The 27,802-nt window shown below is 46.3% G+C and overlaps 2 protein-coding genes and 1 long non-coding RNA gene across 4 annotated transcripts in view; 1 reads left to right on the top strand and 2 right to left on the bottom strand.

Moving 5' to 3' along the window:
• LOC105472578 (solute carrier family 37 member 1) overlaps positions 1-1,872 on the bottom strand; it is an 82,498-nt gene extending 80,626 nt beyond the window's left edge. Inside the window, exon 1 of one of the 2 annotated variants that reach the window (XM_011725956.2) lies at positions 1,750-1,872. The gene's annotated coding sequence lies outside the window, so the exon portion shown is untranslated. The remainder of the gene's footprint in view (positions 1-1,749) is intronic. The other variant, XM_011725955.3, reaches the window with a different exon arrangement.
• A 2,172-nt stretch (positions 1,873-4,044) lies between these two features.
• LOC105472582 (uncharacterized) lies at positions 4,045-5,143 on the bottom strand. The gene is made up of 2 exons (XR_981651.2): positions 4,559-5,143; positions 4,045-4,256 (listed from the first exon to the last, which is right to left on the bottom strand). It is a non-coding gene; the product is annotated as an uncharacterized lncRNA (long non-coding RNA).
• Positions 5,144-5,186: 43 nt separating this feature from the next.
• On the top strand, positions 5,187-27,430 carry LOC105472581 (radial spoke head component 1). Its single transcript, XM_011725960.2, has 9 exons — positions 5,187-5,359; positions 8,428-8,541; positions 8,644-8,749; positions 15,202-15,292; positions 15,856-15,991; positions 18,972-19,043; positions 22,755-22,908; positions 23,914-24,063; positions 27,045-27,430. Exons 1-9 carry the CDS (start codon positions 5,306-5,308, stop codon positions 27,095-27,097), a joined length of 930 nt encoding a protein of 309 aa, XP_011724262.1. The 5' UTR covers positions 5,187-5,305; the 3' UTR covers positions 27,098-27,430.
• The last annotated feature ends 372 nt before the right edge of the window (positions 27,431-27,802 follow it).

The following is a 27,802-nucleotide window of genomic DNA, read 5'->3' as shown; positions in this document are numbered from 1 at the left end:
GGCCTCCCAAAGTGTTGGGATTACAGGTGTGAGCCACCGCACCCAGCCCTGGTAATTTTTTTAACAGTGTAGATTTATGTAGAATTTGCCCCCAAATGGGTCTGTAATTTCTTTCTCATTTCCTTGTAATCCCCTAGTACTCTACCTAGAAGACACTCAGATGTAGTTAAGCAACTGATATCCTGAGAGAGCCCTCGGAAAATGGAGTGTGTTAAGAAGAATAAAAAAAACAAGAAAAAGAAAAAAAAATTCACATCACTTTTTTCTCTTTTCCTAGTGCTGCATAAAGCACAGCTCTGTTGCAAGATAATATCTAACACTCAATTTGATAAACCTGTGTTGTCTGAGCACTTACTATGTGCCAAGCACTGAGCTATGTCCTTGAGTTGCTACCCAAGATGAAATTTGAGTCTATCCAATTTTCTGACGTCTCTTGTCTCCACACAGGTGTCCACTAAACTATTTCCCCTACTGGTTATGATACATTACGGAATAATCTCACTTCCTGGGTGAAAAATAATTTATATTTCTCTCTTGACAACTGTGTTTCAATAGCCTTCCACTGACCTACATACCTCAGGTATGGGCGTGTGTGTATCTGGCATTTTCCTCCTTGCTGGGTGCCAACTTTCTGAGACATAATCCACAAACAGTTCAAATACCTACTTACACTTAAGAATCTACCTGTCTATATATATCCAGAAGCTTCAGTCTCTCCCCACCCTTATGTATATTAGTGCTAATGAATATGAGCATTAAAACTAATCTGTTCATCACAGACTAACTTCTGATTGTCACAAACAACTATCTGACTGAATCATCTTTGGCAGTTTGATTCTTTTCAAGAAAAAACCTCTACTGAAAACGATTAAGATAAACTTGAGTTAAAATTCTCCCCCAAACATACTGATAGCCAAAAGGTGCTTAACCTATTATAAGATTAACAACAGTACAATTAATAGTAATAGCTCCCATTTACTAAGTGCTTTACTGTGTGCTAGGCACTGTGCTACTCTCATTATGAATATCTAATTTTGACCTCACAACAGCCCATTTTACAGATGAGTGGACTGACTTCAGAAAGAAGTATATGGAGCTAGGGCTCCAATCCCGGGTCTGTCTCTATCCTCTAAATGCTAATATGTGATACTACCAACACTGTTTTAAAAAGTTTTCAATTGTACATGTAGATAGAACTTTTTCTATCTATATACCCTAATATATTTGTTTATAAATATGCATATATATGAAATTGGCAAATTTACCAGAGTACAATTATTCTAATAAACAACCTCAGAGTTCTATAGTTAAAATACGCCTGAACTCATTTTGTTGAAAGTCCCTGCTTTTTATCTGAACAGTGCCTACAAAACTTCAAAAAAAATCTGTTTGCATTTTACCAAAGCCCCTCAGTTCTTAAGGCCTTTTCTCCACACTGTCCAGGAGAGCTCAGAAGAGACACTCTTAGGGACTCAGTCGCCATGGCAACTGCCAAGCTGCAGGGCCTCCAGCTGGGAGGTGGGCCTGGAAGGTTGTGGAAAATACAGAAGGCAGCCCCAGGGTGGTTTCAACAGTTTCCCCGGCCTTGGCCATCCCACCAGGAAGCAGAAGGCACCCTGACCAGCCCCTCTGCAGAGATCAACCATGGCCGGCCTGGGACTGTTTTTCTTCTTTTTGAAGGGGTTAATGGGTAAAAGGAAATGGATCGCTCCATTTCTACGTAAGAAGGACAAGAAGATCATTTCTTACTGAAGAAACGAAGTGCAGAGGAACCGCGGCCACTGCTGCCCTCCACTCTCCTGAGGGCGTTCCCCTCGGCCCTCGCTCCTCCCTGCAGAGCGGCACTTGCACGAACTTCCCGCTTGGGGGTTATGGGAAGGGCCTCTGTGGATGATGGGAAAGCCCCGCAGGGGATAATGGGAAGGCCTCGCGGGGGATGATGGGAGACCCCTGCCAGAGGAAGATGGGCAGCCCCTTTTGATTTTTAAGCGGTGGAAGAGGATTTCCTCTCGTTTTCCAGTAAGGAAAAACCTTCTGATGATGTCCTCGTCTTTCTGCCTCTCATCTTCCCACCACTCCCACGCCCCAGGAAAGGAGGAAGATGGGCTGAGCAAGCATTTTGAGGGCCTTCAGAATTGGAAAGTGCTGCTTCTGGCATTACCCGGCATTTCCAGGTCACTGTGGGGTCAGGGGTCAGGGATCCTGGGGCTCTGAGTGAGGCATCCGCTTGGCTTGATGAAGTCCTCCTGGGGTTTCCTGGGTACGCAGAGAGGTGCCCAGCGCTCCGACTGCCTCTTGGCAGCTGTGGCTTTCAGCTGAATCTGGGCTGGGGTGCAGCTTCTTTCTGGAAAGAGGAATTTAGAATCCAGTCCAGGTGCTGCTGCAGGAGGTGCTGGGAGGCCCATCCTGTTGTTCACCCCTTCTTGCCTTTGTCAATTATTTGGATAATTGCTAAACCCACAGTGTAGTGAAATTACTATAGATTGAAAGATTTGGGAGGGAAGACCCTGGCAAATTTGTACGGGATAGAGATCAAATTGTAAACCTTAGGATTTAATAGCTGTAGCTAGATGTCTAGTTGCTAAGGATGTGATCCAGAGCAGGGTTTGCTTAACCATGTAGTTTGCTTAAGCCACTCCCTGGTGTTTGCAATCCAAGGCATTTGAACCAGTGGTCCTCTGCTTGGTAGATGCTTTACAGTCACTGCCAGAAAACTAGTTATTTCTTTATCACAGATCTGGGAGGCAGTATAGTGATGAGCAACAGTTGCTCTTGGGTCTGATGGCTCGATTTGAATCCCACTGGCTGTATGATCTTGGGCAATGATCTTAACTGCTGTGGGCCAAAGTTAAGGCTGTTGAGGCAGAAATTGATAAAGGCTTATTGAAAGTCAAATTTGAAGATTGAATGGGGAAGGCACAGCAACAAAGTTGGGTGTGTTCCAAAGTCTGTTACAAGTTGCAATGGTTTTATAAGAAAGTTGAGGAATGGGAAGGGGACTCCTCATATTGGAGTTGTCTTTTTTCATTGGAGGGACGATATAGAGGCTACAATCAATGGCTACGGATGACAACATACAGGCTAAAATGTTTTCTGCGTATGCACAAGACAATCAGTGAAATGTCATGATTTAGAAACAAATCAGTATCCTTTTCAGTGTCAGTCGTTACGTATTAATTAGTACATCAACAGTCTGAGGAACTCATGATAAGATTTGAGAGATTCACAGTAAGATTTTTTACTCAAGTACAAAATGTGAAACATGAATCATAAGACCTTTTCCAAGTAGTTAAAATATTGTTTATTCTTTTAAGTATAGGGGTGCATGACTTAACTCATGCCTGGCATGGCCTTAGGTCCTGTTTATAAGCTGGTATCTTACTGCCACAGAGTCCATTCTGTCAGTCTTATGATCTCTAGTTTAACATTAATGCTGGTTAGTTGTTGTGTCTAAACGGCAAAAGGGTATTAGTGAGGCATTTCTGACCTCCCTTCCCATCATGGCTGATAACTCAGTTTTTAAGGTTTCTGGGGTCCCCTTGGTCAAGAGGGGGTCCATTCAGTTGGCTGTAGTGGGTCTTAGGAGGTTATTTTTAGTTTATACCCCTCTATAACTCCCTTTCCTTAGATTTACAATGGAGAAATGATAGTGAGGATTTAATAAGATAACTCATAAAATTCTTAAAACAGCGCCCACATGCAGTGTCAGAACTTAGTAAACATTGGTTACTGTCATTGTTAGGACAAATTTGAAAGTTGAATTTCTGACATTTTAAATGTAAAAAATGACTATTTATTTGCATATACTTGATTATGTTACCATTCTATATTTTTAACATTTAAAATACTTTTGGCATTTTATTATAAAAATAAGACATGCTCAATTGTAGTAACTGGGAAATTGCCAATATGTAGAGAAGAAAATAATAATCATTTATTATCCCCAACTCCCCACTTTTCCCCATAAGAAAAGCTGTTAAATTTTGGTGTTTACAACATTTTTATCTTTGCAACTAAAAAACGACATAATTTTGGATTCTTGTGTGTTGCTTGTAACTTGTGTATTTATTCAGTAAGTAATATATTTGGGCCTGATGATGGGTTATGGTTGTAAACTTTCATATTAGCATTGGGAAGATTCTCCAGGGGATGTGTGCTCTGAAAGATCAGCAGCTTATTCACCACATGGATTTGGCTTCTGGGATTCTGCCATCAAGACTAAATCCTGTGGTTATTCAGTCACTCCTCCCCAGCTCCTGCAGCAACAACAAATAACACAGCTTTTTGTCTGGGATGATGGCAGAGGAAATGGGAGATCGTGAGGGGCCTTGGGCAGGCGGAGTGTGTCAGGTGAAGCAGAGTGCCAAGCCTGCACATGTACGTGCGTGTGCGCCTGTGATTTTTGTGGGTGTGTGTGAGTGGAGGGGAGCCAGGAGCGAGCGGAGAGGAGCGGAGATCCTTATGGGACCCCTGAGAGTCAGAGGCCCGAGGGGGCTGGTACTCCTGTCGGGGTCGGGGAATGATGTCAAACCCGGACGGACATCAGTGTAGGCCGCACCTGCTGAGAGGCCAGAGCTGCCTCCTTGAGAGTGAAGTTGTTTACGGACCAAAGAAGAGATCTTGGCGGACACATCTCTGCGATCCGCGAACCCCGAAGGGTCCGAAGAGCCTAGAAAGTAAGTGGGGATGGGCAGCACCCCCGGGGGGTCCTGCGAGGCCCGGGGACGGAAGGGAGCGTGCAGTGCCCGCACTGGGCAGGGGTGAAACCCACTCGAGAGTTGGCCCGGACGCGCTTCCCGCGTCCCTCCTCTTGAAGGCCCAGTACCCAGGTGGCTCCTTGTCGCGGCGTCACAGAACAGCCGACTAAAGTGATGGATTTCAGGGGCCAGCGACAGCGAGGTCCAGGTCAGAGACCCGGTGGGCAGCCAGGCACGGAACCCGCCCAGGCCCTGCCCAGTCCCCGCCCCCCTCCCTTCCCGAGCAGTGATTGGCCAAGGCGGCCCCTCGTTGCTATGATGGCACCCCAGTGCTGCCACTGGCTCCACCTCGTCCCTTCCGCCCCGCCCCTCTCTATTCCCGGGCGGTGATTGGTCGAGGCGCCCTTCCCGTTGCTATGACAGTACGCAAAGGCTGCCAGTGGCTCCTCCCGTGCCGTCCGCCTTGCCAGTCCCAGCTCCCCATCTTCCCGGCCGGGAGGGAGGCGGGGCCGGCCGCGTCTCCATGGCGACGCAGGACGCAGCGGTAGAGGCGGTTGCTACCCACCTGCTAGAGGTGTTGCGGCTGGGATCCAGGCTGGGGCGAGACCATGTCGGACCTGGGCTCGGAGGAGTTGGAGGAGGAGGGAGAGAATGATATTGGGGTGAGAGCTTCTGATGAGAAGGGGCTTCCCGGGGTGCGCAGCGGTGGGGGAACCTCGACGTTGGGTTTGGAGAGTGAGGAGGGGCAGAAGCCAGAGGTCTGAGCCACAGCTCCCCAGGAGGCCCCGGCAGGGACGAGGACCACGCCAGACACACCTACGTGCATCCTGGAAGCTGGTGGTGAAAGGTGAAATGACATCTGGTTACCACATCCCGCCTCGTTCTTCCCCCACCCCCATCCTGCCTCCCATTAAAGGCAAAGATTTCCCAGCAGAAGGCTTTGGAAGTTTCCTCCTCCCTGTGTTAATTCCCATCGAGGCAGTTTTCTTAGATGAGCAGATCATCCCACGCTGCCATACTGCCCTTGAACAAGTCATTTCTGTAGCTGAGATTAGCTCTCTCGGCATTTGGATGCATGGAGGAAAGTTGCTTCCTGGCAGACTCCAAGAAATGCTGAGGAGGCCCTGGGCTCAGAAGAGGGTTCCTGAAGGTATTACCTTATAGGTGTATCCTCACATGTGCTTTCTTCAGTCCCTTCTGAACTGACCCAGGTCTTTGGAGTTATTTCCTGGCTTAGGCAGCAGAGAGGAGAAAGAGCTGCACTCCCAGCCTGTGAGCTGGGTTCTGTGTGGGAATATTTCTACCACCCAGAAAGTAGTTCCTCCCTACTCCGTAGGGTGACCTCTCCATGGCTGACAGGTAGGGAACCTCAGCCGCTATGGTCTGCATGCACAGTAGAGTTGAGGTACTTTCAGAATTAACTGAAAAATCTAGCCACTCTGCAGTGGTGCTGTCAGTGCCTGCCCAGACCTTTTTGCTAGCTCTGGGCACTCATCTCCCAGCTTCTGCCTGATTTGCTGCTCAGCTACCACTTCTGTGCACTGGAACTACCTGCCCAGTATGGAGAGCCAGAAGTGCCTGAAATTCACATCCAGCCAGACAGCCAGTAGCTAGTGCAAGAAGCAGGACAAAGTCTGCAGTGCAATTGATGCCCCTAGAGTGCCTGCTGGATTAGGCCAAGTCTGGGACTTCACCTGCAATGGCATCCTTCCTTAGCTGCCTGCCCTTTCATGTCTTCTTCCCTGCCCTCTTTACTACTTTCTCCCAGGAGAGCACTGAAAAAAATCAGGCCAGGCGCAGTGGCTCACGCCTGTAATCCTAGCACTCTGGGAGGTCGAGGTGGGCGGATTGCCTGAGCTCAGGAGTTCGAAACCAGCCTGGGCAACACGGTGAAACCCTGTGTCTACTAAAACACAAAAAATTAGCTGGACATGGTGGCAGGCACCTGTAATCCTAGCTACTTGGGAGGCTGAGGCAGGAGAATGGCTTGAACCCGGGAGGCAGAGGTTGCAGTGAGCCGAGATTACGCCACTGCACTCCAGCCTCGGTGACAGAGCGAGACTCCGTCTCAAAAAAAAAAAAAAAAAAAAAAAAATCGCTTGTTCAGGGTCTGCCTCTAGGTGAGCCCAACCTGTAACACTTGCACAGACAAACAAGCTTTCTAGTTTATCTCCTCAAATGACCCCACTGAATTTGTAACTTTTTACTGCCTATAATTTTTAGGTTCAGATCACATTTGGGGTCATTTTAAAGGATTTCTCTCTCGTTCAGCCACCCCAGCGGCTCAGTGTTGGATGTATTGGGAAGCCTCTTGGATGGAAGGAGGGGACTTTTGTACATTTTGATGTAAACTAACCCTGAAACAAATCTGTAAGGTCACTGATTTTTACCTTATATTCTAGGCAGGAATTAGTGGGCCAAACAGTGCTAGAAAAGGGAAAGAATTGAACAGATGTTTATTTCTAAAGTCCTCATTGTAGTGTGTCAGTACTTGTGTTATAATAAAATTATATACATCCAATTCCATTTTTAATTTTAATTTTTAATAAATTTTATTATGTATATTTAAGAAATACAGTGTGATATGAGAGACCTGTGTTAAATCATTACTGGATGCTTTCAGCATGTTATTATTTACTACATTCACTCTATACCCATGTATTAGGTGGTAAGGAATGTTTATTTTCTGAAGGATAGGAAAATTGCAAGCTTTGGTTACATTTTTTATTGATTTACTTTTAAGATAGACACATAATTGAGCTGGCATGGTGGCTCATACCTGTAATTCCAGAACTTTGGAAGGCCAAAGTGGGAGGATCGCTTGAGTCCAGGAGTTTGAGACCAGCCAGGGCAATATAGTGAGACCTTGTCTCTACAAAAAAAAATTAAAAATTAGCTGGGAATGGTGGTGCATGCCTGTAGTCCCAGCTATCAGGAGGCTGAGGTGGGAGGATCACTTGAGCCTGGGAGGCAGAGGTTGCAGTCAGCTGAGATTGTGCCAACTCCAGCCTTGGCAACAGAGTGAGGCCCTGTCTAAACAAAAACAAAAACCAAAACAAACCATAGATAGATATGTAATTATTGCAGCATTGGGTCATGAGTGTTTGAACCTTAAGTCTCTTGCTAGGGATTTTAAAAATAAGATAAACTTAATTGACAACAGAGCCCTGTGTACTCCTCAGTGCACTCCTACCTGTCCCTTCCATCACATATTCCTTGCAGGGCAAAGGTCTCTTCAGGCCACACCCCACCCCAGGGATCATTTGAGGGAAGAGTTGCTTCTCTCAGGGCATTTGCCTTTGAAATCATGGATTACTGAAGGAAGCAAATGGGGAGGTATTTTTGTGTGGAACTATTCTACCTGCAAGTGCTATTTCAAGCATGTTCCTCCTAAAAACACAGCTTAGAGTATCTAGCATTTTTCACAAATTGGTTAACCTTGTTTACAGGGTAAAGGGTTATCACAGTGATTGCAAGCTCCTTGCTGGAGGGAGGGAATGAGGCTTCCGCCCTGGACATGTGCTGGGGTGTGGCCTTGGACCAGTGCCTCAGCTAGCCCAGGCGTGGTTACCTACCTCAGCTGTAAGGTGGGAAAGGTGGGACAATTGAGTATAGTGCCAAGGATTTAGTATAGTGGGATGATTCAAGGGTATGATATTTATAAAATGCTTAGCATCTGGTTAGCGCATAATGAATGGTAGCTGTAATTGTGTCAATTTTCATTACCCAGGAATATGAGGGGGCTCGGAATGAGGCAGGCGAAAGGCACGGACGCGGGAAGGCGCGGCTACCTAATGGGGACACCTATGAAGGGAGCTACGAATTCGGTAAAAGACATGGCCAGGTCAGAACTGTTGACTTGACTGGATGGTTTTCTCTATTTAATGCTCTGTTAGTAAATGCTACATTCAGCAATGACATGAATGATATAATCAATGTGTTTCAGGGGACCTACAGATTTAAAAATGGTGCTCGATATATCGGAGAATATTTTAGAAATAAAAAGCACGGTCAAGGCACTTTTATATATCCAGATGGATCCAGATATGAAGGTAAAATGTTATCACTAAGCAGATTTTTGTGTTGCAGAAGTTTGTTTTTGTTTCTTTATGATTGAACTTGTCTGTGAATACTGACATGTATGAGAAAGCTGAAAGTGCTCCAGATTAGTCATTCAACGAACAGATTGTGTTACTATATTCACAGGATTGACGCAGAAACATGAAAGGCTTGTAATTAATTAACTCACTAATGAATCTGTAGTGGGAAATCTGTCCCTGTGGCCAGCATGTCCATGTTCTGGGAGCAGACAAAAGGGAGGCTGCTGGGTGGATGCAGGCCTCGGAGCTGGTGGACCCACGGCTTCAGCTGCTCTGCGGCATTCATCTTCCTGAACCTGTCTTTGCATTTTCCATTTCTGACCAACCCCGCATCTGACGGATGTGTTATTTCTTTAACTCGAGTGTTTCCTTACATCAGGGCTTCCTGTCTGGGAGTCGTCCTGCCTTGTTAAACTGACTTTTCCTATCTGTGCCGTAATTCCTTACAGGCCAATGTTATGTTTGAGGAGGATTCTTTCTCCTTTATTTCCAAGAGCCTCCCTGCTGCCCCTTGTGCCATTGTCACCTGGTGTGATCACACATTAGTGATATCCGAAACCTGGGAAGGGGGACAGGCAGGGAACGTGCTGTGAGTCTTCAGAAAGTGTATGCAAAATTCTGTGTTCTGGGCTTTTTGTTTTTTCCCTAGGAAGAAGGAAATTGTATAGTTTTCTTCAGATTTCCAGAAAGATCTGTGGCCCTGTCCTTGTACTCTGGTGACAATAGGTGTGACCTTGCCTCAGCTTTCTCCTCTGTAGCATGGTGAGGCATCTGCAACCGTGCCTGATCCATAGTGAGCGCTCAGTAACAGGCTAGGACTGTGAGGTACCACGTGTGACAGCATCACTTCTTAGTGAGGAGGACATATTCTTAGAAAGTGCAAGCTATGGTTGCTTGCTTTGCTCCTAGATAAAATAAGAACCAGTAGGTGGTTCTTATTTTAATAGATGTCAGTGATGATTCTGTCCAATTCTGAAACCACGATGGAGGGTGTTAATATCGTCCCTGTTAGACAGAATTTGTTTTGTTTTGTTTCATAAATCCCAGAAGGCTTGCTCTATAAGAAGCACCATCTGCTTTTAAAATCAACTTTAAACAATTTAATTTGGGGCTTAATTTAACTCTTTCCAAATTCTTATGCACCTAATCTCATTCTTGTCCCTTTTGATTTTAGTGTAGATATCGATATAATTTGAACAACACACACACACGAAGATATTTAGAATAAGGGATTTAAGGAATTTTGAATATGAAGGTTTAAAAGGGGTAACTGTTTCTCTGACACCAAATGCATGGATTTTCCATGCTATGTACTTCTCCAGTCTTCTGTGTACACCAACTGAGTTTCCAATGATGCAACTCCATTCTGACACCACCCAGAGTTAGCACAGACCCCACAGGTTAAGGGCTCAGTTTCCAAGACTGCCCCACTTCAGATGTCAACATCAAGTTGTGGATCCCTAGGGTACCCGTGCTTCTATCTGACTCAGCTACAAATTGGGGGTTCCTACAACACCCTACTCAGGTTTGATATGTGCCATAGTGGCTCATAGGACTAAGGAAAACACTTTACTTAGGTTTACTGGTTTACTGTAAAGAATACTATAAAGAATATGGACGAACAGCCAGATGCAGAGGTACACAGGGAAAGGCCTCGAAGGTTCCCAAGCATAGGAGCTTCTGTCCTTGTGGAGGTGGCATGCACCATCCTCCTGGCTCATGATACGTTTACCACCCCAGAAGCTCATCAAATCTTGCTGAAGAGTTTTTATAGAGCTTAATCTCCAGCCCCTTCCTTCTTCTTTCCCAGAGTTGGTGGGTGGGGCTGGAGGTTCCAACCTTCTTATCACTTGGTCTTTCTGGTGTTCAGTCCCATCTTCAGGCCATCCTGAGCCTCATTTGCATAAGTTCAGGTGTGGTCAAAAAAGTCTCATTTTGACTGACAAAAACATTTCTATCAGTCAGGAAATTTCAAGGGTTTTAGGAGCTCTGTGCTGGGAACCATGAATAAAGACCAATATTTCTTTATTATGCCACGCTAACATATAAAGCTCATCTGGTAACAGTTGGGATTTTTGATTCTCCAGATGGCTTTGTATCTTAAAGGGCGCAAGGTATAGCCACTACCCAGAGACTTACTCTTTGACAAAAGCTTAAATAAGTATCTTACTTCATTAAGGCAGTAATGGAAACTGAGGTCAGATTGTAACATAGTAAGCCAATACTCTTCCAATCACAAAATCTCGGTTAATGTGTGACTGAGTTATTCATAACAGTGTATCTTGGCTGGCTGCCATCACAATGGGCCAGAATGGTTTTGTGCAGGTCAGTGTGTTCAATGTCAGAACCCTGCGGCCTAAAGCCCAGTACCCTACCTGTCTCCCAGATGGTCAGACAAGTCCAATTAGGGAATCCAGGAACCAGCAGAGGCTACAGTGCTGCAGGAGAGGAGTGGGGAGATAGTCCTGGGTGGCGGGTGACTTGGATACAGGCAGGAAGGCAGAGGTTTTTAGGGGTAGTGGGAGATGAGATGGAGGGGAGAGTGGGTGCCAGATGTTGGGGAGGCCTGGACCCCATGTACTGATTCTGAGGGTTGGGGGTTTAGGGCCAGCTGAGGACTCTGAGGTTAAGGAGGAGAAAGAACATCGCTGTTCCCTCCTGGCCTTGTTACCTGTCAAACAGAACTCATCAAAACACAGAAGTTTAATAATGACATTGTGGAGAAACGAGAATGATATGATAACTTGAAGCTGGGTTTTTTGGAAGCTCTCAAATGGCAGGAGCTGGAAAAATGAGCACTTGACTCTTGGGATGCTTGTGGAGAAGAGAGCATGGTGTTAGAATCAGACAGACTCCAATTTTCATTTCAGTCTTGCTACCCACCAGCTGTGGGACCTTGGGCAATGCATACAGTCTCTCTGCTTTTCAGGTTCTGCATCTGTAAAACCGTATTTCAGCTATTACACATACCAAATGCTGTGGCAAGTGCACGGAACCCTGCCCAGGGTCTGACACTGCGTGTTTCCCCATAAGTGTGGGCTTCTTCTCTCCTGTGTTTGACTTACCCAGCAGTGTAGGGAGCCAGCTTGGCAAGACCATGGGCCAGCATGGCACACCAGTGATCAACCAGCATTTGAGGTAGGAGGAGCATCTTGGAGAGCTTCTCATTTTAAATTGTCTTCAATCCCAAGTGCCAGACACACTGCTCTACCCGAGGAGCACCCAGCTCCACACCAACCAACTGACCCACCAACCAGCCAATCAAACAGCCAACCAGTCACCCAACCAGTCAACTGACTAGCCAACCAACCAACCAGCCAACCAACCAATTAACCAACGAACCATCTAACCAACCAACCAACTAGCCAGCCAGCCAACCAACCAACCAAGCAAACAGCCAACAAACCAACCAACCAGCCAACTGACTAGCCAACCACCCAGCCAACCAATTAACTACCCAATCAGCCAGTTAACCAACCAACCAACCAACCAACCAATCGGTTAATCAACTAACCAACCAACCAGCCAGCCAGCCAACCAACCAGCCAACCAGTTAGCCAACCAACCAGCCAACCAGTTAACCAACCAACCAACCAACCAACCAATTGGTTAACCAACTAACCAATCAACCAACCGGCCAGCCAACCAACCAGCCAACCAGTTAACCAACCAATCAACCAACCAACCAACCAACCAGTTAACCAATCAACCAACCAACCAACCAGTTAACCAATCAACCAACCAACCAACCAACTGTGGGAGTTACTCCTGAAGAGAAATATAGTTGGAAAAAACCTCAGTTGACAAGGTTAAGAATGATCAGAAAGTATAGGATCGGGGTAGAAAGACTTTAAAAAAAAAATTAAGTGCAAATTTAAAGCCACGATAATAAAGTTTATAAATGTCATTCACCTCAAAAAAGGAAACTTGACTCATAGCTGTTAGAGATGTGCCTCAGCAGGTGACTTTTCTCTGAATTACCTTCTCCTTTTGTGCAGGGTCCCTGTGGTGGCATTACAAAATGCTGGGCAGAGCCTCTTAACAGGTTTTTTAAGTAGATTGGGACTTTAAAAAATTTTGCTCACAGTCCTCATGGTGCAAAACTTAGTGTCTTTTGCAACATTATTGTTCTCTTTTATTTTTGAAAATTTTCTGCAAAATATATAATATATTTTTCTTGCAATGACACCCTGGAGACCCTCTGACATGGCCAAGAGAGGAGGGATATAATAATGTTGTCATGATCTTTTGTTGGGAAGAAACCAAATGATGTACCTGTTTCAGCTGAGGTCTCTGTGCCCCAGGGCTGTGCTGGAATCACTTCATAATAGCTCACAAAAACCCATTCTATGCATCTCTTCCCAGCTCCATGTGTAGCTTGAAATTGGCCACAGTGTGAATATTTACACCACAGAAACTGGCAAATGCTACAAATCCAGGCACATCACTGCCCCTTAAGATCCAGACAAATCCCTCTAGGTATTTGCACATCCTCGTGGTTACTTTAGGTTCAGGCACCTGAAGTATTTTTTACCGAATTATCTCAATTTGGAGATCTTCATCTCTCTTGTTCATGTTGTTCCTGTCACACATCACATCATGGGGCCTAGTCCTCTTCCTTAATTGTTAGCGGTTGCCACCTTCCCTCTATGAATTTTTGGTAAGTCTGCTCTTTTCTGAATGACTACCCACTTTTTGAAGTTGTGCCATGTAGCTTTTTGTGCTGCCTTCCCTGTCCTCGGCTGCTGCTCAGGTGCCAACCTCCCATCCCCAGGCTGGTGCTGGCGTCCTGGGGACATGCACTGTCCTTTGTACAGCTGTTTGTTCATCTCACAAAGTGCACAGGACATTGTAGGTGCTGAGTAAATACTGGAATGATTGAGGAAATAAATATGTAGAAATTCCTTCTGTAGGTAAATTTTGGGTTTATTCACGTAAACAAATATTGCTTGAATAATTAGCATTTTCTTAGCCTATTGGGTATTCTTTATCTTCATGTGGAAGTAGGTCCAGTTTTTGTGTAAGCCAGAAGCTTATATACATTTTGGGAACCCTCTTTAAGAAAAACAAAATATAAAGTTGGTATAAAAGTGAATTTTCATTTGTAATGATAAATCAAAATAAGTTAAAAATTTAAAAATACCACAAACATCACAGAATCTAAGTAGCCTGAGTTTTAATGTCTGACATACTTCTAGAATAGCTTTTCTCTACCTTTTGTTAGCTAATACTCTTTGAATGCTTCTCCATATGGCAACCATTTTGTAATGTTTTCTATAGAGAGAATACAAATATAATTCCTTCTTTTCTCTTTGATCAATAAATTGATCAACACTTGCTTTTTATTATTCATAGTCTCAAAACGTATCATTTAGCTTAATGACTTGGTGTAATATGCACGTTTTTAAGAGATGTCTCCTTTGGGAGACCTCTATTAATTTTCTTTCATATGTGAGCTGTAAGATTTAGGACATTTTGAGTTTTCTAGTGCAGGGATTCATACTGTGGTTGACAACAGTAGTTTGCAGTTGTCTGCATTGTGGAGTAGTGCTATGAGTTTTATGATATCCTTGCCAATTTCAGTACTTCCTACCAAGCCTCTGAGGACTTAGCAGAAGCCTGTATGGAGGTGAGGAGGTGAGGGAAGAGGCATGGCTCAGCCACGGCATGGCTCAGCCACGGCATGGCACTGGCGGATAGAGCTGCTGTGCAGCTGGGGTTAGGGTGGCACGTTGGAGCCAGATGATTGGGTGGGAGATAGACTGAAATGCTGGCAGGTGGCTGAGGATAGACGATCAAGCCCTAGAGTTGTTGCTGGATCACTAAACATTTGCAAGGTAAATGAAGTGTGGTGTTAGGATCACTGGCAATGGGTCAGACAACCCCGGTTTGTCTCCCTCCTTGTTGCGTCTTCGTGGTGCTTCTGACTAACCTGTGAATTGTGCTTGTTAGTACATGCAGGTGGCTGTGGCCCACATCCACACACCTCATTCTACCTGTACCCCGTGAATGCCTGACTCAGCCCTCCTTTAGCCCACTCTCCACCGTGACTATGGCCCACATCCATACACCTCACTCTACCTGTACCCCGTGAACGCCTGACTCAGCCCTCCCTTAGCCCACTCTCCACCGTGGCTCAGCACCCATGCCATCTGGCAGAAAAGGAAGAGGGGTGGAGGGACATTAGAGTGGAAACAGACAGCAGCCTTGGTCGGTGCTGTTAAAAGTCTCTCTTCTGCAGGGTTTCCCGAGCAGAAGGGGCCTGTGTGTGCATGGGGCCCCGGATGTAGCTTCATTTGCTTCACAACACATCCACCTCTGCCATGGTTAACAGTTTGAAGACATAGTACAGGGCATCGATCCCTTCTTCTCACCTGGGCTTGCCTTTGTGTTGTTCCTTTCAGGAGAGTGGGCAAATGACCAGAGGCACGGCCACGGTGTATACTACTACGTCAATAATGACACCTACACTGGAGAGTGGTTTACTCACCAAAGGTTCGGTTTCTATCTTGAGTCTTATGGGATTTGCTTATGTAGTGAGAACATGATGTCTGCAGATTGTTTACACTTATTAAGGAACAGAATCATAACAAAAGCCCAGTTACCAACTCTGCCAGGCAGGTCCAATCTTCCTATGGCTTTGAGGCAAGGATGCCTTTCTGTGCAGGTGTAGACTCAAGTAACTGATATCTGCACCTCAGTTGGGGCTGAGCACATGAGTCTTTCACTCAAGAGCCCTAGGGGAACCTGAACCAGAAGAGCCACTGGGGAACCTGAGCCGCAGCTCCCACTAGCTCTGCCTCTTCCCTGGGGAAAGCGGCCGACACACAGAGGCTTGCCTCTGTCCAGCCGGCCTGTCCTCTGTGCCTCTGGCAATGTCCTGTGCTTGGGGCACACTGAGCAGGGGGCACCTTCTGACTAGACACAGATACAGAAGCTACATCGCTCTTGAGCCTGCATCAGCCTGGGCCCCCCTCAATGTCAATGTCTGTGTTTTAAACCTGGGAGATTTTTCACTGTGCTGGAACAAAATACCATGTTCCCCTTGTCTTAACCAGGCACGGGCAAGGCACCTATTTATTCGCGGAGACGGGCAGTAAGTATGTTGGCACCTGGGTGAACGGACAGCAGGAGGGCGCGGCCGAGCTCATTCACCTGAACCACAGGTACCAGGGCAAGTTCTTGAACAAAAATGTAAGTCCATGGGAAGTGACATTTGCCAATAAAGTGCAAAATAACCCCCTCTGGCAGCCTGTGCAAATGTGTGATCGGAGAATTCTAAAAACTCAGAGAAAACTGAGTCCAGCCTATTCAAATGTGGGGAACAAGACAGCTGTGCCATTCTCTGAGCCTCTGGTACCCACAGAGGACAGAACTGGGGGGAGGGAGGGTTTGGCCCATTTCTCTGGGTCTCAGTACAAACTCCCACCATCTTTCAGCGGGGACCTGTTGCATTGTTATAGAACACGTGGGGGCATCGGAACCTCTTGTGTGTATTCCTTCTCATCGGTAAATCAGATACCAAATATCTATTTCCTGCAATTGAGCACGGAGGGGTTTGTGTTTTGTTTCTCTGGAAGGGGTGGTGCGCCATCCCTGGGGAGGAAGACCCCCCAGCTCCCTCCTCGTGCTGCAGGCCAGCCTGCATGCTCCTAGTCGTGGTGGGAATTGAGGCTGCCAAGGGCCTGGCCCTGGGTCTGGAGGCTTGCCAGCTTCCAGCACCCACGGTGGGCCGTTTCTGCTCGGAAGACTTGGTGGTTCCTCTTGCCCTTCTTGTACAGAGAAACCTTGAATAATTCAGAAGCTAATACTCAGGCCGTTGTGGCAGCTCTGATCAGGGGTTGAGCAGAAACTTTCCCTGAAGAGAGAATTTGCGAGCAAATTGGTGGTGTTAGAAGTTGACAGAGGGAATGTTTAGCTGATTTAATGAAGTCTCTTCAGACTCTTAGAACCCAGTTTTCATTTATATATAATTCATGCCCTAACCACAGATTTTACTTTTAGTCTTCATTAAAACAGCACATTCCCCTCAAACCCACACATTGTTTATATAATTCCCAGCAAATTTCTGTGGGTCTTTTTGGAGGAGATGGGAAGGTGGTTGCAGAGGAAGGGAATTTGATGAAAATGAATCTGGAAGAATCAATCAGCTTGTCCAGCCTAAACCAGTCTGAAAAACCAGGGCTAAAATGGAGGCTTTGCTTTGCTAGTTAGTAAAAAACTTTAAATTATACAAATAATACACAAGTACATTTCAATTGTAAAGCATTTAAACACGAGGATCCTGCCCCACTGCCCTGGGCCCAATCCTTCCGTGCTATTTCTGTGTGTCATGTAAGTACATTCTAATACAGTCATCTGACACAGAATTATTGTTTGGGGGTTTTAATTACATAATTAGGATCATACTGTATCGGGATACAAAAATATACATAAAGATACATCTTTGTCATTTTGCACATTTGAGACTATTATGTAGGTTAGATAATGGAATTGTGAAACCTTTGAGGATTGGCATTTAAAATCACAATCGGTAGTGCCCGTTTTCCTAAAAACTGGTGTCAGTTAATACTCTTGCCAATAGAATATGAGTCTCTTTGGCATATATTCTCATCAATATTGGATATTCTCAGTCTTTAATGTTGTTTTTGTTTTTTTTCCAATCTTATGCGTAAAACATGTCATCTCATTGTTAAATTTGTACTTCCCCGATTACTAGTGAGTCAAACATCTTGTCACCCATTTATTGCTGGTTTGTGTGTCTTCCTCAGAAAATTCCCTGTACATGTCCTTGTGGACAAGTTATCAGTACTACAAAGCTTCAATAATTAAAACAGTGTGATACCAGGATGCGCACACACACACACACACACACACACACACACCCCGATGAAGCAAATTAGAAAGTCTAGATACAGGTTCCAGTACATAAAATAATTTCACACACAATAAGGATGTCAAATTAATAAAGGGATGATGGGAGGAGTCAAGACATAGTGCTAGGAACTCTTGATAATTATTTGGGAGGAAAATAATAGTTTTGCCTTCACACAGATGAAGATACTTTCCAGAAGAAGTAAAGACTTAAGTGTACCCTAGGAAATATAGAAAAAAATGTTGATGAATATTAACGTTGAAATGAGGAAAGAGAAATTTCTAAACAGAAATAGAAAGGAAAAACCAGTAAGTTTAGCTTCATAAAAATAACATCTTATAGATTAGAAAATGCTGTAAAGAAAATCTGAGAGATGACTGTCAAATGGAAGAGAATATTTGCAACATTTAATATATAAAGTGTTTTATCAATCAATGTGATTTAAATGGCTGAAAATCTTGAAAAAATGCAGGCTTACTAACACTGAAATGAAATGAATTAAAATTGTGAGACCCCATTGTTTTATATAAAAAAACATGTAAAAATAGAAAATTTTTACACTCCTAAAATCAAGAGTTTGAGGATCTGGGACTCTTAAGTGCAGTTGTGGGAATGAAGTGATCAGAGCCTCATCTAATCAAAATACATGTATGCTTTTGTCCAGAAATTCTGAGAATTTAAGAACGGTATCAAAAGCGTACATAAAGTTGTAACTCAGAGTATGTTTACCGGAGTGTTCTTTGTGTAAAAAAAAAAAAAAAAAAAAAAAATCAGTATCCCAAATACCAACAATGGTAACTGAGTAAAATAGGTTACAATCCATAGATGAAATAAAATACCAGGTGGCAACTGGTGTTAGGAAAGAATATTTGTAAATATGAGAAGTAGTTCATGCCCTATTTCTCAGTAAAAATAGAGTGTGAGTTAGTATGTACAATTATGATCAGATTTTTATTTAACAATGTACACTAGAAGCAAAGTTACAAAGAATGCATCAACATATTAGTAGTAGTTCCATCTCTAGCTAGTTTGCCTGTGGATGCTGACTCACTGAGGTTTTCTGAAAATGAATACAGCACTTTTATAAAAAAGTAAAATGTGGTTAAAGTTTTCAAAAGTAAATAAAACAGGGCACATACTTCCCAATTCCATTAGCCATGCGTTCATAAAAGCATTCTTTAATCTATGTTAGACTTTACCCAATTTTGTGATTTGAGGTGGGTATTGTGGTGGTGACATTTTTATTTTGTATTTTCTGCTGGGTGTTGACATTTAAGAATAGTTTCTCTTTGCTCGCAGCCTGTTGGCCCTGGAAAGTATATATTTGATGTTGGGTGTGAACAACATGGTGAATATCGTTTAACAGATATGGTAAGTTGCAAAGCATGTATGGGGTTTTTACATTAACAGGCAAGTAGCTGCTCAAAACTATTGATCCTACAAGGTTGGAGGTGATTTGCCTAAAAGTTCTGCCAACTCTTAGGAACTTTCCCATTTTCATTTTCCTTGGTTGCATGTGTTAGTACAGAACTAAATTGCCAGAAGCAAACAATATCATTTCCCAGTTATTGCAGAACTCTAGACTTTGTTGATAGATACCGTTTTTGTCAATAGAAACTAATCCTGGCTGGGCACAATGGCTCACGCCTGTAATCCCAGCACTTTGGGAGGCCGAAGTGGGTGGATTGCTTGAGGTCAGGAGTTCGAGACCAGACTGGCCAACATGATGAAACCCTGTCTCCACTAAAAATACAAAAATTAGCTGGGCATAGTGGTGGACGCCTGTAATCCCAGCTACTCAGGAAGCTGAGGCAGGAGAATCGCTTGAACCTGGGTGGCGGAGTTTGCAGTGAGTCAAGATCATACCACTGCATTCCAGCCTGGGTGACAGAGTGAGACTCTGTCTCAAAAACAAACAACAAACAACAAATAAACTAACCCTGAGTGGGAGGGTTCTAAATAGCATTAGGTCCCAGAAGTGACAACTGAATCTGTAACTGGTGTTGCCACAGTTTATCCAATGGCTGTTAGCTTGTCCAGTGTGTGGCATGCTCCTCTGAACGTGCCATTGGTAAGTCTTTCTTTTTTTCCTTTCCAATATCTAACATTAATATTAACACTACATTGGCATTGCCTGGTTGATAGTAAAGCTAGTCAGCTAATATTGCCATTATAAGGCATCAAGATATGTGTATGTGTGTTGAGGTGGGAATATCTGTGTTCCTGTTCCTCTCATTATTAATGTCTGACCAATCCCTGTAGATAATTAGAAATTCAGTAACATTTCCTGACCCTGGTGCTGGTTTTGATCCTTTTGACTTATTTCTTTAGCTGAGGTCATTCTCATGGTAAGAAGTTTTGAGTTTTAAGGAGGAGCGTGAACCTGGCAGGCACACGCGTGGAATCATGCTTTTGTTTGCTTTTTGGTCTCTGAAGTTTTCGAGGCGTCCCTTCCTAGTGAGTTAAGAATATATTATTGTACACAAAGTCTCCCATATCTGAAGAAAGCCGGGGAACGGATTATTGGGGCCCACCATCACATCAGTGCCCTTTCAACCTGGGTTAGTCCTTTTTGTGCTGCTATAAAGGAATTCCTGAAGCTAGGTAGATTATAAAGAGGAGAGATTTATTTGGTTTACGGTCCTGCAGGCCGTACAAGAAGCATGGCGCCAGCAACCGCCTGGCCTCTGGGGAGGTCTCAGGAAGCTCCCGCTCATGATGGAAGGTGAAGGGGAGCTGGCACCACAGCTCAAAAGAGGAGGAAAAGAGAGGGGAGGAGGTGCTGGGAATTTTTTTTTTTTTTTTTTTTTTTTTTTTTAACAACCAGTTCTCGTGTGAACTAATAGAGCAAGAACTCACTCATCGCCACAGGGAGGGCACCAAACCATTCATGAGGGATCCGCCCCCTTGACTCAAGCACCTCCCACCAGGCCCCACCTCCAACCCTGGGGGTCACATTTCAACATGGGAATTGAAGGGGACAGACACCCAAACTGCCGCAACCTGAGCCGAGTCATCTCGTTTTGTTTTCTCATTGCTGTGTCCCTCTTCAACCCCTTGGCATCACCCAGAGGCCCTGCTTTAAACCGACTCCTCGTCACCTTGGGGTTGGCTGTGAGGCTGGGGAAGGCCCCCCTTGGTCACAGGAGGTAGACGTCACACTGCGGGGAGCTTGGAAGGCTGCGGGAGATCCTGTGCACGAGGGTCTGTCCTGCACCTGCTCCGTGCCGCCCACTGCTGTCTCTACCTAGTGCTCCATCCTTTCACCCCAAGGGCCCTGGCCTGGAATCCTAAGTCTAAACTCATCACCAGTTTTTCAATTCAGTGCTCTCCACAGTTTTTTTTTTTTACATGGAGTTTCGCTCTTGTTGCCCAGGCTAGAGTGCAATGGCGCGATCTCGGCTCACCGCAAACTCCACCTCCCGGGTTCAAGCGATTCTCCTGCCTTGGCCCCCCACCCCCGCGCCGAGTAGCTGGGATTACAGGCATGTGCCACCACGCCCAGCTAATTTTGTATTTTTAGTAGAGACGGGGTTTCTCCATATTGGTCAGGCTGGTCTCAAACTGTCGACCTCAGATAATCCGCCTGCCTCAGCCTCCGAAAGTGGTGGGATTACAGGCGTGAGCCACCATACCCAGCCCTCCAGACAGTTTTATAAACTTTTCTCGTTCTTCTTCCTAGAGTCTGTTAGATTCTAAAACCGAAGGGAGTCTTTGAACCTTTATCCCGTAACCTCCCATGATCGAGTGACTGTCCATGCTCGGTTGCTGCCTCCCGAGTGGCCGGAGCCTGGACATCCCCAGGGCACTCTCGGCCCTGACCTCAGCCACCCTCTTTTCCTGATTCCTGCTCCTGCGATGTTCTGCTTTCTGCACATCACTCTGGCCACGGTTATTTAGTTTCCCAAAACAGCCCGTGGTTGCTCACGGTCCGCCTTCTTAGCTGTGACCAGAATCCTGTGTGGCCTCACAGTGCCCTGTCTTCTTTGCTGCTTCTTCTCCTGCTTTGCTCCAGCTAAAAGGAACCACTGGCTAGGGGCAGGTCCCTAGCAAACCAGAAAATGAAATGGACAAAATGCTTGATTTTGTTGCTAAGTATGAGGCCCTACCTCCTCCGAGCATGGATTCTGCATGCACCGCAGGGTGCTCTGGTCTGGGTGGACGGCAGCTTCCTATAAGTCATCTGCATCTTACAAAACATAGAGGAATTTGACATACTGTCCTCCCCCGAGGTTCCACTCCATTTACGTGTGTGTGTGTGTAACCTCTTACACACAGAGTCAGAAGCTTAAGAAAGACAGTCGGCTTTAGGATTCGATTGTGACAGGGATGTATTTAGTCTTTTGCTGGGATTTCCATGGGGTTGGACACCTCTCACCTGTTCCCTGAAGGAACCTATTGGTTAAATGGATATATTGTCAGCACTGGTAATAACTGTTTAGGTTTACCGGTGATTGAGAAAGTTTTTAAAATTGTGCAGTGATAAAAATAAAGCCCATCTTACTAAGTGCTTTGCAGCTTTAGACTCTACTGGAAAAAGTTCCTAGAAGTCAGTATTTCAGGACGATGAGAGGAAGGTAGAAAGAGCATCAGTAACATCTAAGGGAGAATTACTGATATAAGCCCCAAGCCCTGTTGCTGTTTAGGAAAAGCCACCCATGAAATAATGTAGCAGCAACCTGAGGGCTTTGTCAAAGGCCACCCACTGTGCTGTGGGGATGGATTAGGATGGTGGTGGAACAGAAGAGCCTCCGTGTTCTCTTTCCCTGGTAAGGGGATGTATACCCTCTAGAGTAGGGGTTGCCAAGCTGCAGCCCATGGTTCACACCCTGTTTCTTTTTAGATTATGGTTTTATATGTACATTTATATTTCTCACCCTGGCTCTTTCGAGATCCGTTCTCAACGCTGAGATTATACCACGGATAGTCGGCAACTGGTCTGATTCCTGAGTGACATCCTAAAAAGGCTGAAACACAAGCCAAAACCTGTCTTTCAAAACCTGTCCTTCCTCCCTCACTTTTAATATTCCAGACCAAGATGACACAAATGTTGGTAAATGTACATTTTTGCACTTAAAATAGGAAAGAGGAGAAGAGGAAGAGGAGGAAGAATTAATAACTGTTGTTCCAAAATGGAAAGCTACCAAAATCACGGAATTGGCCTTGTGGACACCAGCCCTCCCCAAGGAGCCGACCTCTACGGACGGACCTGGCCAAGAGGGTCCAGGAGCTGAGAGTGTGGGGCGCCCCTGGGCTGTGGGGTGGAGGGTGTGGGGCACCTTTGGGCTGTGGGACAGAGGGTGTGGGGCACCCCTGAGCTGTGGGATGGAGGGTGTGAGGTGCCTGTAGGCTGTGGGAGTTGTGGACATCCTGTTTTCAGGCCAGCTGTAGTTGGACTCTCTGAAAATCAGATGCTGGGTCAGTTGAGTGTGCGGGATGTTATTAGGGAGAGCCTTTGGGATTGGAGGACACTCCCAGGGAGCGGAGGGGAGAGGAAAGAAACAGGGTTGATTGGACAGAGGCAGAGGCGTGGCCTCCACAACCTTGCTTCATTCCATGGGGAGCACTGTGGCGTCCCGGGGACCTTTATCCCCTCACCTAGGTCAGTGAGTGAATGTGGGTATGACCCCAGGCTGGCACTGACAGCAGCTGGGGGGACAGTCCTTCCTTGAAGAAGGGTCCGCATGGTGCCTCCATGTCCAACCCAGTGGTCTTCCTGGAAGTCCTTAGCGTGCTGGGGAAAGTTGAAGGTGGCTACGCTGGGTGAGATCCCTTCCATGACAAGCGGAGGAAAGCCAAGTCCGATTGGCTCCGTGAAAGAACGCTCATGCTGCTAAGAATGTCTTGGCTCACGTGACTGGGAAGCTCGGGGACAGCCCACAGCATGGCCGGGCAGCCTCTGCCCTCTGTCCCAGCTCTCCTCTGTGCTGGCTCCTCTGGCTGGTACTCTCAGGAACCCCAGGGGACTTCTCTTTCTCAATAGTCTCATCAACACCCTCAGGAATGAAAGTTATCAGACCACCTGCTCCCATCCCTGAGCCACTGACTGCAGTGGGGCCTGGGTTGCTCCCCGGGCCAAGCCTGGGCTGGGCTGGGTGGATGTTGAGATGGGGAACACAAGGTGCTGCCAGTGGGAGGGGGAGGGTGGGGGCACGGCAGCCTTGGGGACAGCTGCCCTGCACAGGTCTGCAGGCTCCATTGTTCCCAGGAACTCAGGCTTCTGACCTGTGTTTTATCTCAGGTACAGGAGAACCTGGGGAGGAGGCCCAGGCTCTGCTGGAGGGCTTTGAGGGTGAGACGGACATGAGGCCTGGAGATGAAGATGCAGACGTCCTCCGGGAGGAGAGCCGGGAGTATGACCAGGAGGAGTTCCGCTATGACGTGGACGAGGGTGAGGTCCCTGCGCAGGGAAGTGGGGCGAGGGCCTGCCCACAGGGGCCATGAACAGTGGGATTCCCCTTCCCTCCACCAAGGTCTGCCTTCAGCTGGGCTCCAAGGACTTGGGGAAGACTTAGGGGGCCCCCTGTGAGCCCTCACTGGAGCCATCGCAAAATATTACTCCCTTGCACCCTCCTGCAAGCTAGGCTGCAGTGGGAATGGCCTGGGTGTGCAGCGGTGCCCATGCTCTTTATCACAGGAGGACCGCCCCCAGGCCAGAGAGCCCTGTCAGACATGCAAAGCCTGGCATTCTTTTCTTGCGTGATTTTTTTCTTTTTTCTTTTTTTTGAGACAGAGTCTCGCTCTGTCACCCAGGCTGGAGTACAGTGGTGCGATCTTGGCTCACTGCAACCTCCACCTCCCTGGTTCAAGCAATTCCCCTGCCTCAGCCTCCCAAGTAGCTGGGATTACAGGTGCATGCCACCATGCCCGGCCAATTTCTTTGTATTTTTAGTAGAGACGGGGTTTCACCGTGTTGGACAGACTGATCTCAAACTCCTGACCTCATGCAGTACACCCACCTCGGCCTCCCAAAGTGCTGGGATTTGCATGATTTTTAGCAGGGCTGACTCACCGGAGTGTGGTTTAAGATGAGTGGTGTTGGGAACTAGCTCTTTTTAAATGGGTTTGGATATAAGATTAATCTAGAAACTTCTGCCTCTGCCACCTCATAGGGCAGGGATCTGACCTCAGTTCTGACTGACTGAAGCTTCGGGTTCCTGGAATCTTTAAAAATCTTTCCCCAAGTGCTTGTGGGCACTTGCAGAAAGCCCGGAGAGAGGACTCTCTTCCCTTAACGCACTTTTCACATCTGACTGAAAGAGGGCATCATGGTTGTGAGGGAAAGGGCCGTCTGGGAACAGCCTGGGCATGGTGGCCTCGGGCACAGGGTCTGCAGTCCCATTCCACTTAGTTTGTCTCTGTTGTAAATTGAGAATATACTTCCCATTCCTTTGAAAATAATACCTGAAATAATGAAATCACATAAAGCGTTTTCTCTTAGATGCCTGAAGCACGCATAGACTTTCGCGATCGGTAATTGCCCTGAGCGCTGTAGCGACGCACTCAGTGAGGCGGTGCTGAGGCGCAACGTGGGGTCAGGTGGAAACCTGGCTTTGCCAGTGAGCATGGTCTCTGCTTCTCTGACTTGCACAGGGTGGACAGAGTGAGCCCCGGTGGGTAGGGGGTCCACAGGATTCTGTCAGGGCTGCGTGGCTAGAGTATGCACGGTGTCAGAGCGTCATCCAGCTGTGCCCACAGATGTCAGTCCTGAGCCACGTGGAGCACAGCTGGAGGGGGAGACACTGGGTTTGATAGGCAGTGTGGAAGTGAGGGGCTGGGCTCTCACCCTTCAATACCTAATGGGAAGCTGGAATAAAGGAATCAGTGAGTTCCCTGCAGTGACAGGGACGTGTTACCATCTACGCAGGAGAGGTAATGACTCACCTGGGGCAGGACCAGGATACTCTGGGTTAGCTGGGAGGGAGGTGGCAAGGAATGGGTGAAACCAGGAAGGAAATTCCAAGCAGAGAGCAGAGTCTGACAGCAGAGGAGTGGGAGGTAGGGAGGTGGCCCCTTTCCCTTGGAACCGGATAGCCTTTGAACCTGATGCTGAGCCCAGTGGATGGGACCTCTGGGGGCTGTAGGGATTGCCTGTATCAGGCTTGCTTTCTGAGCTTCTCTGGGGCAATGAGGATTGGTACCCTGGAGCCAGGCAAGGCAGGAGGCCCCAGAAACTTTGGTGGAGGAGATCATGGGGGGCCTGGAGCAGGAGGAATCCTGAAAACCAGACTGGGAGAGGTGGGACCCAGTGGATGATGCCCAGTACCAGCGGGCGTCTGAGACTGTGGGTTCATGCACCAGCCTTGGACAGAGGGAACACCCCCTTAACTCAGTGGTTTTGGGGGCTCCAGGGGACATTTGCAATGTCTGGAGACTTGGGAGGATGGTGAGGGAGATGCTGCTGGCATCTTCGTGGGTGGAGGCCAGGGACGGTGCTGAATACCCTTCAGGGCCCAGGACAGCCCCCAGCAAAGGGTCACCCAGGCCACAGTGTCAGGAGGGCCCTAAGTGAAAAGGGAGTAATACAAAATAGGCTTAGTTGGCAGAACATTTATCAAAATAATCCAAGTTCAACATGTATTCATCATGAATCCCACATTACATTGGAGACCTACCTTACTAATTTCTTCTTTAATATACCCAACAGTGAAAGTTATAGAGTTTAATTAATAATAAAAAATAACTCCACCTTTCACAAAACACTTAAATGTAGCATCTTATAAGAATGTGGCAAATTTCTGCTTTTTTTTTTGAGATGGTGTCTTGCTCTGTCGCCCAGGCTGGAGTGCAATGGCGCGATCTCAGCTCACTGAAACTTCTGCCACCAGGTTCAAGTGATTCTCTTGCCTCAGCCTCCCAAGTAGCTGGGTTTACAGGCATGAGCCACCACGCCCAGCTAATTTTTGTATTTTTAGTAGAGACAGGGTTTCACCATGTTGGCCGAGCTGGTCTTGAACTCCTGACCTCAAGTGATCCGCCTATCTTGGCCTCCCAAAGTGCTGGGATTACAGGCGTGAGCCGCTGTGCCCAGCCTGCTTTTCTTTTAATTAACAGCCAAGCAATTACATGTTTTATCCACAAAGCTGGCTGTTTTGGACAGGTGTGCAGGCGTAAGAGGATTACTGATGTTACTGAGGATAGTCTTGTCTTAGCATTTACTTTGAGTATGTATTTTACTTATTTTATTTCTAGTACCAAAAGAAAAAACTGTTGAAATGCATATGAGATAAAATTTAACATTCCATTTTTGACTGATAAATGCTTAATAGTTATAATAATTTTTTTTGGCAAAAGATCTGTTAGTGAATAAAGACTTTAAAAAATAGAACAAAGTAAATATGTGATATACTCATGTTTCTCTTTTCTTTTCAGGAAACATTAATTCTGAAGAAGAAGAAACTAGACAGTTGGACCTCCAGGACTAAGATGAAGTGAGCCGAGAGGAGACTGTGTCATAAGAATGCTTCTGTTATTAGCCGGGCGTGGTGCTGTGTACATGTAGTCCCAGCATTTCGGGAGGCTGAGGCAGGAGGATCGCTTGAGTCTGGAAAGTTGCAGTTGCCGTGAGCCGAGACCCTCGCCACTGCACTCCAGCCCGGGTGACAGAGCGAGACCCTGTCTCAAAAAATGAACAAAAACAAAATGCTTCTGTCAGTTAACAATCTTTATTAGAGGATTTTTAGTCTCTCTTTCTCAGCTGTGTGTTAAGTTGGTTTACAATAGCAAATAAACCTCTTTATTATCCTTTCTTTCTGAAATAGCCTCTGCTTCAAGTTTTGTAAACTGAAGGTTACCAGGTGGTTTTGCCACGGCTTCTCAGTGGTGTCTTCTCCTTGGATGCAGAAAACTGTAGCTCTGCGGGAGACGGTGAATGGAAGTCTGGCTTCTGGCTGAGCTGGGAGAGTAATTCTGTACCCAAACCTCTCTCTCAGATTTCCCACAAGGGAGGTAGGAAGCACTTAGAACACGAGGATTGCCATATGCAATGCTCCTCAAATGCAGCGTGATGCGTACACGGCTGGCTCGGGTAGGAGATAGCCCGCTGCCCTACAGGGCTTCCTCCCACTCCTTCCCCTCTCCGTCTGGAGCCCAGGCCACTGTGGGGGCCCTGCAGGTGGCTGGGGAGAAGG

The sequence above is a fragment of the Macaca nemestrina genome, chromosome 4, assembly GCF_043159975.1.
Source record: "Macaca nemestrina isolate mMacNem1 chromosome 4, mMacNem.hap1, whole genome shotgun sequence".
Lineage (NCBI taxonomy): Eukaryota > Metazoa > Chordata > Mammalia > Primates > Cercopithecidae > Macaca > Macaca nemestrina.
This window is presented reverse-complemented; position numbering and strand designations above follow the sequence as displayed.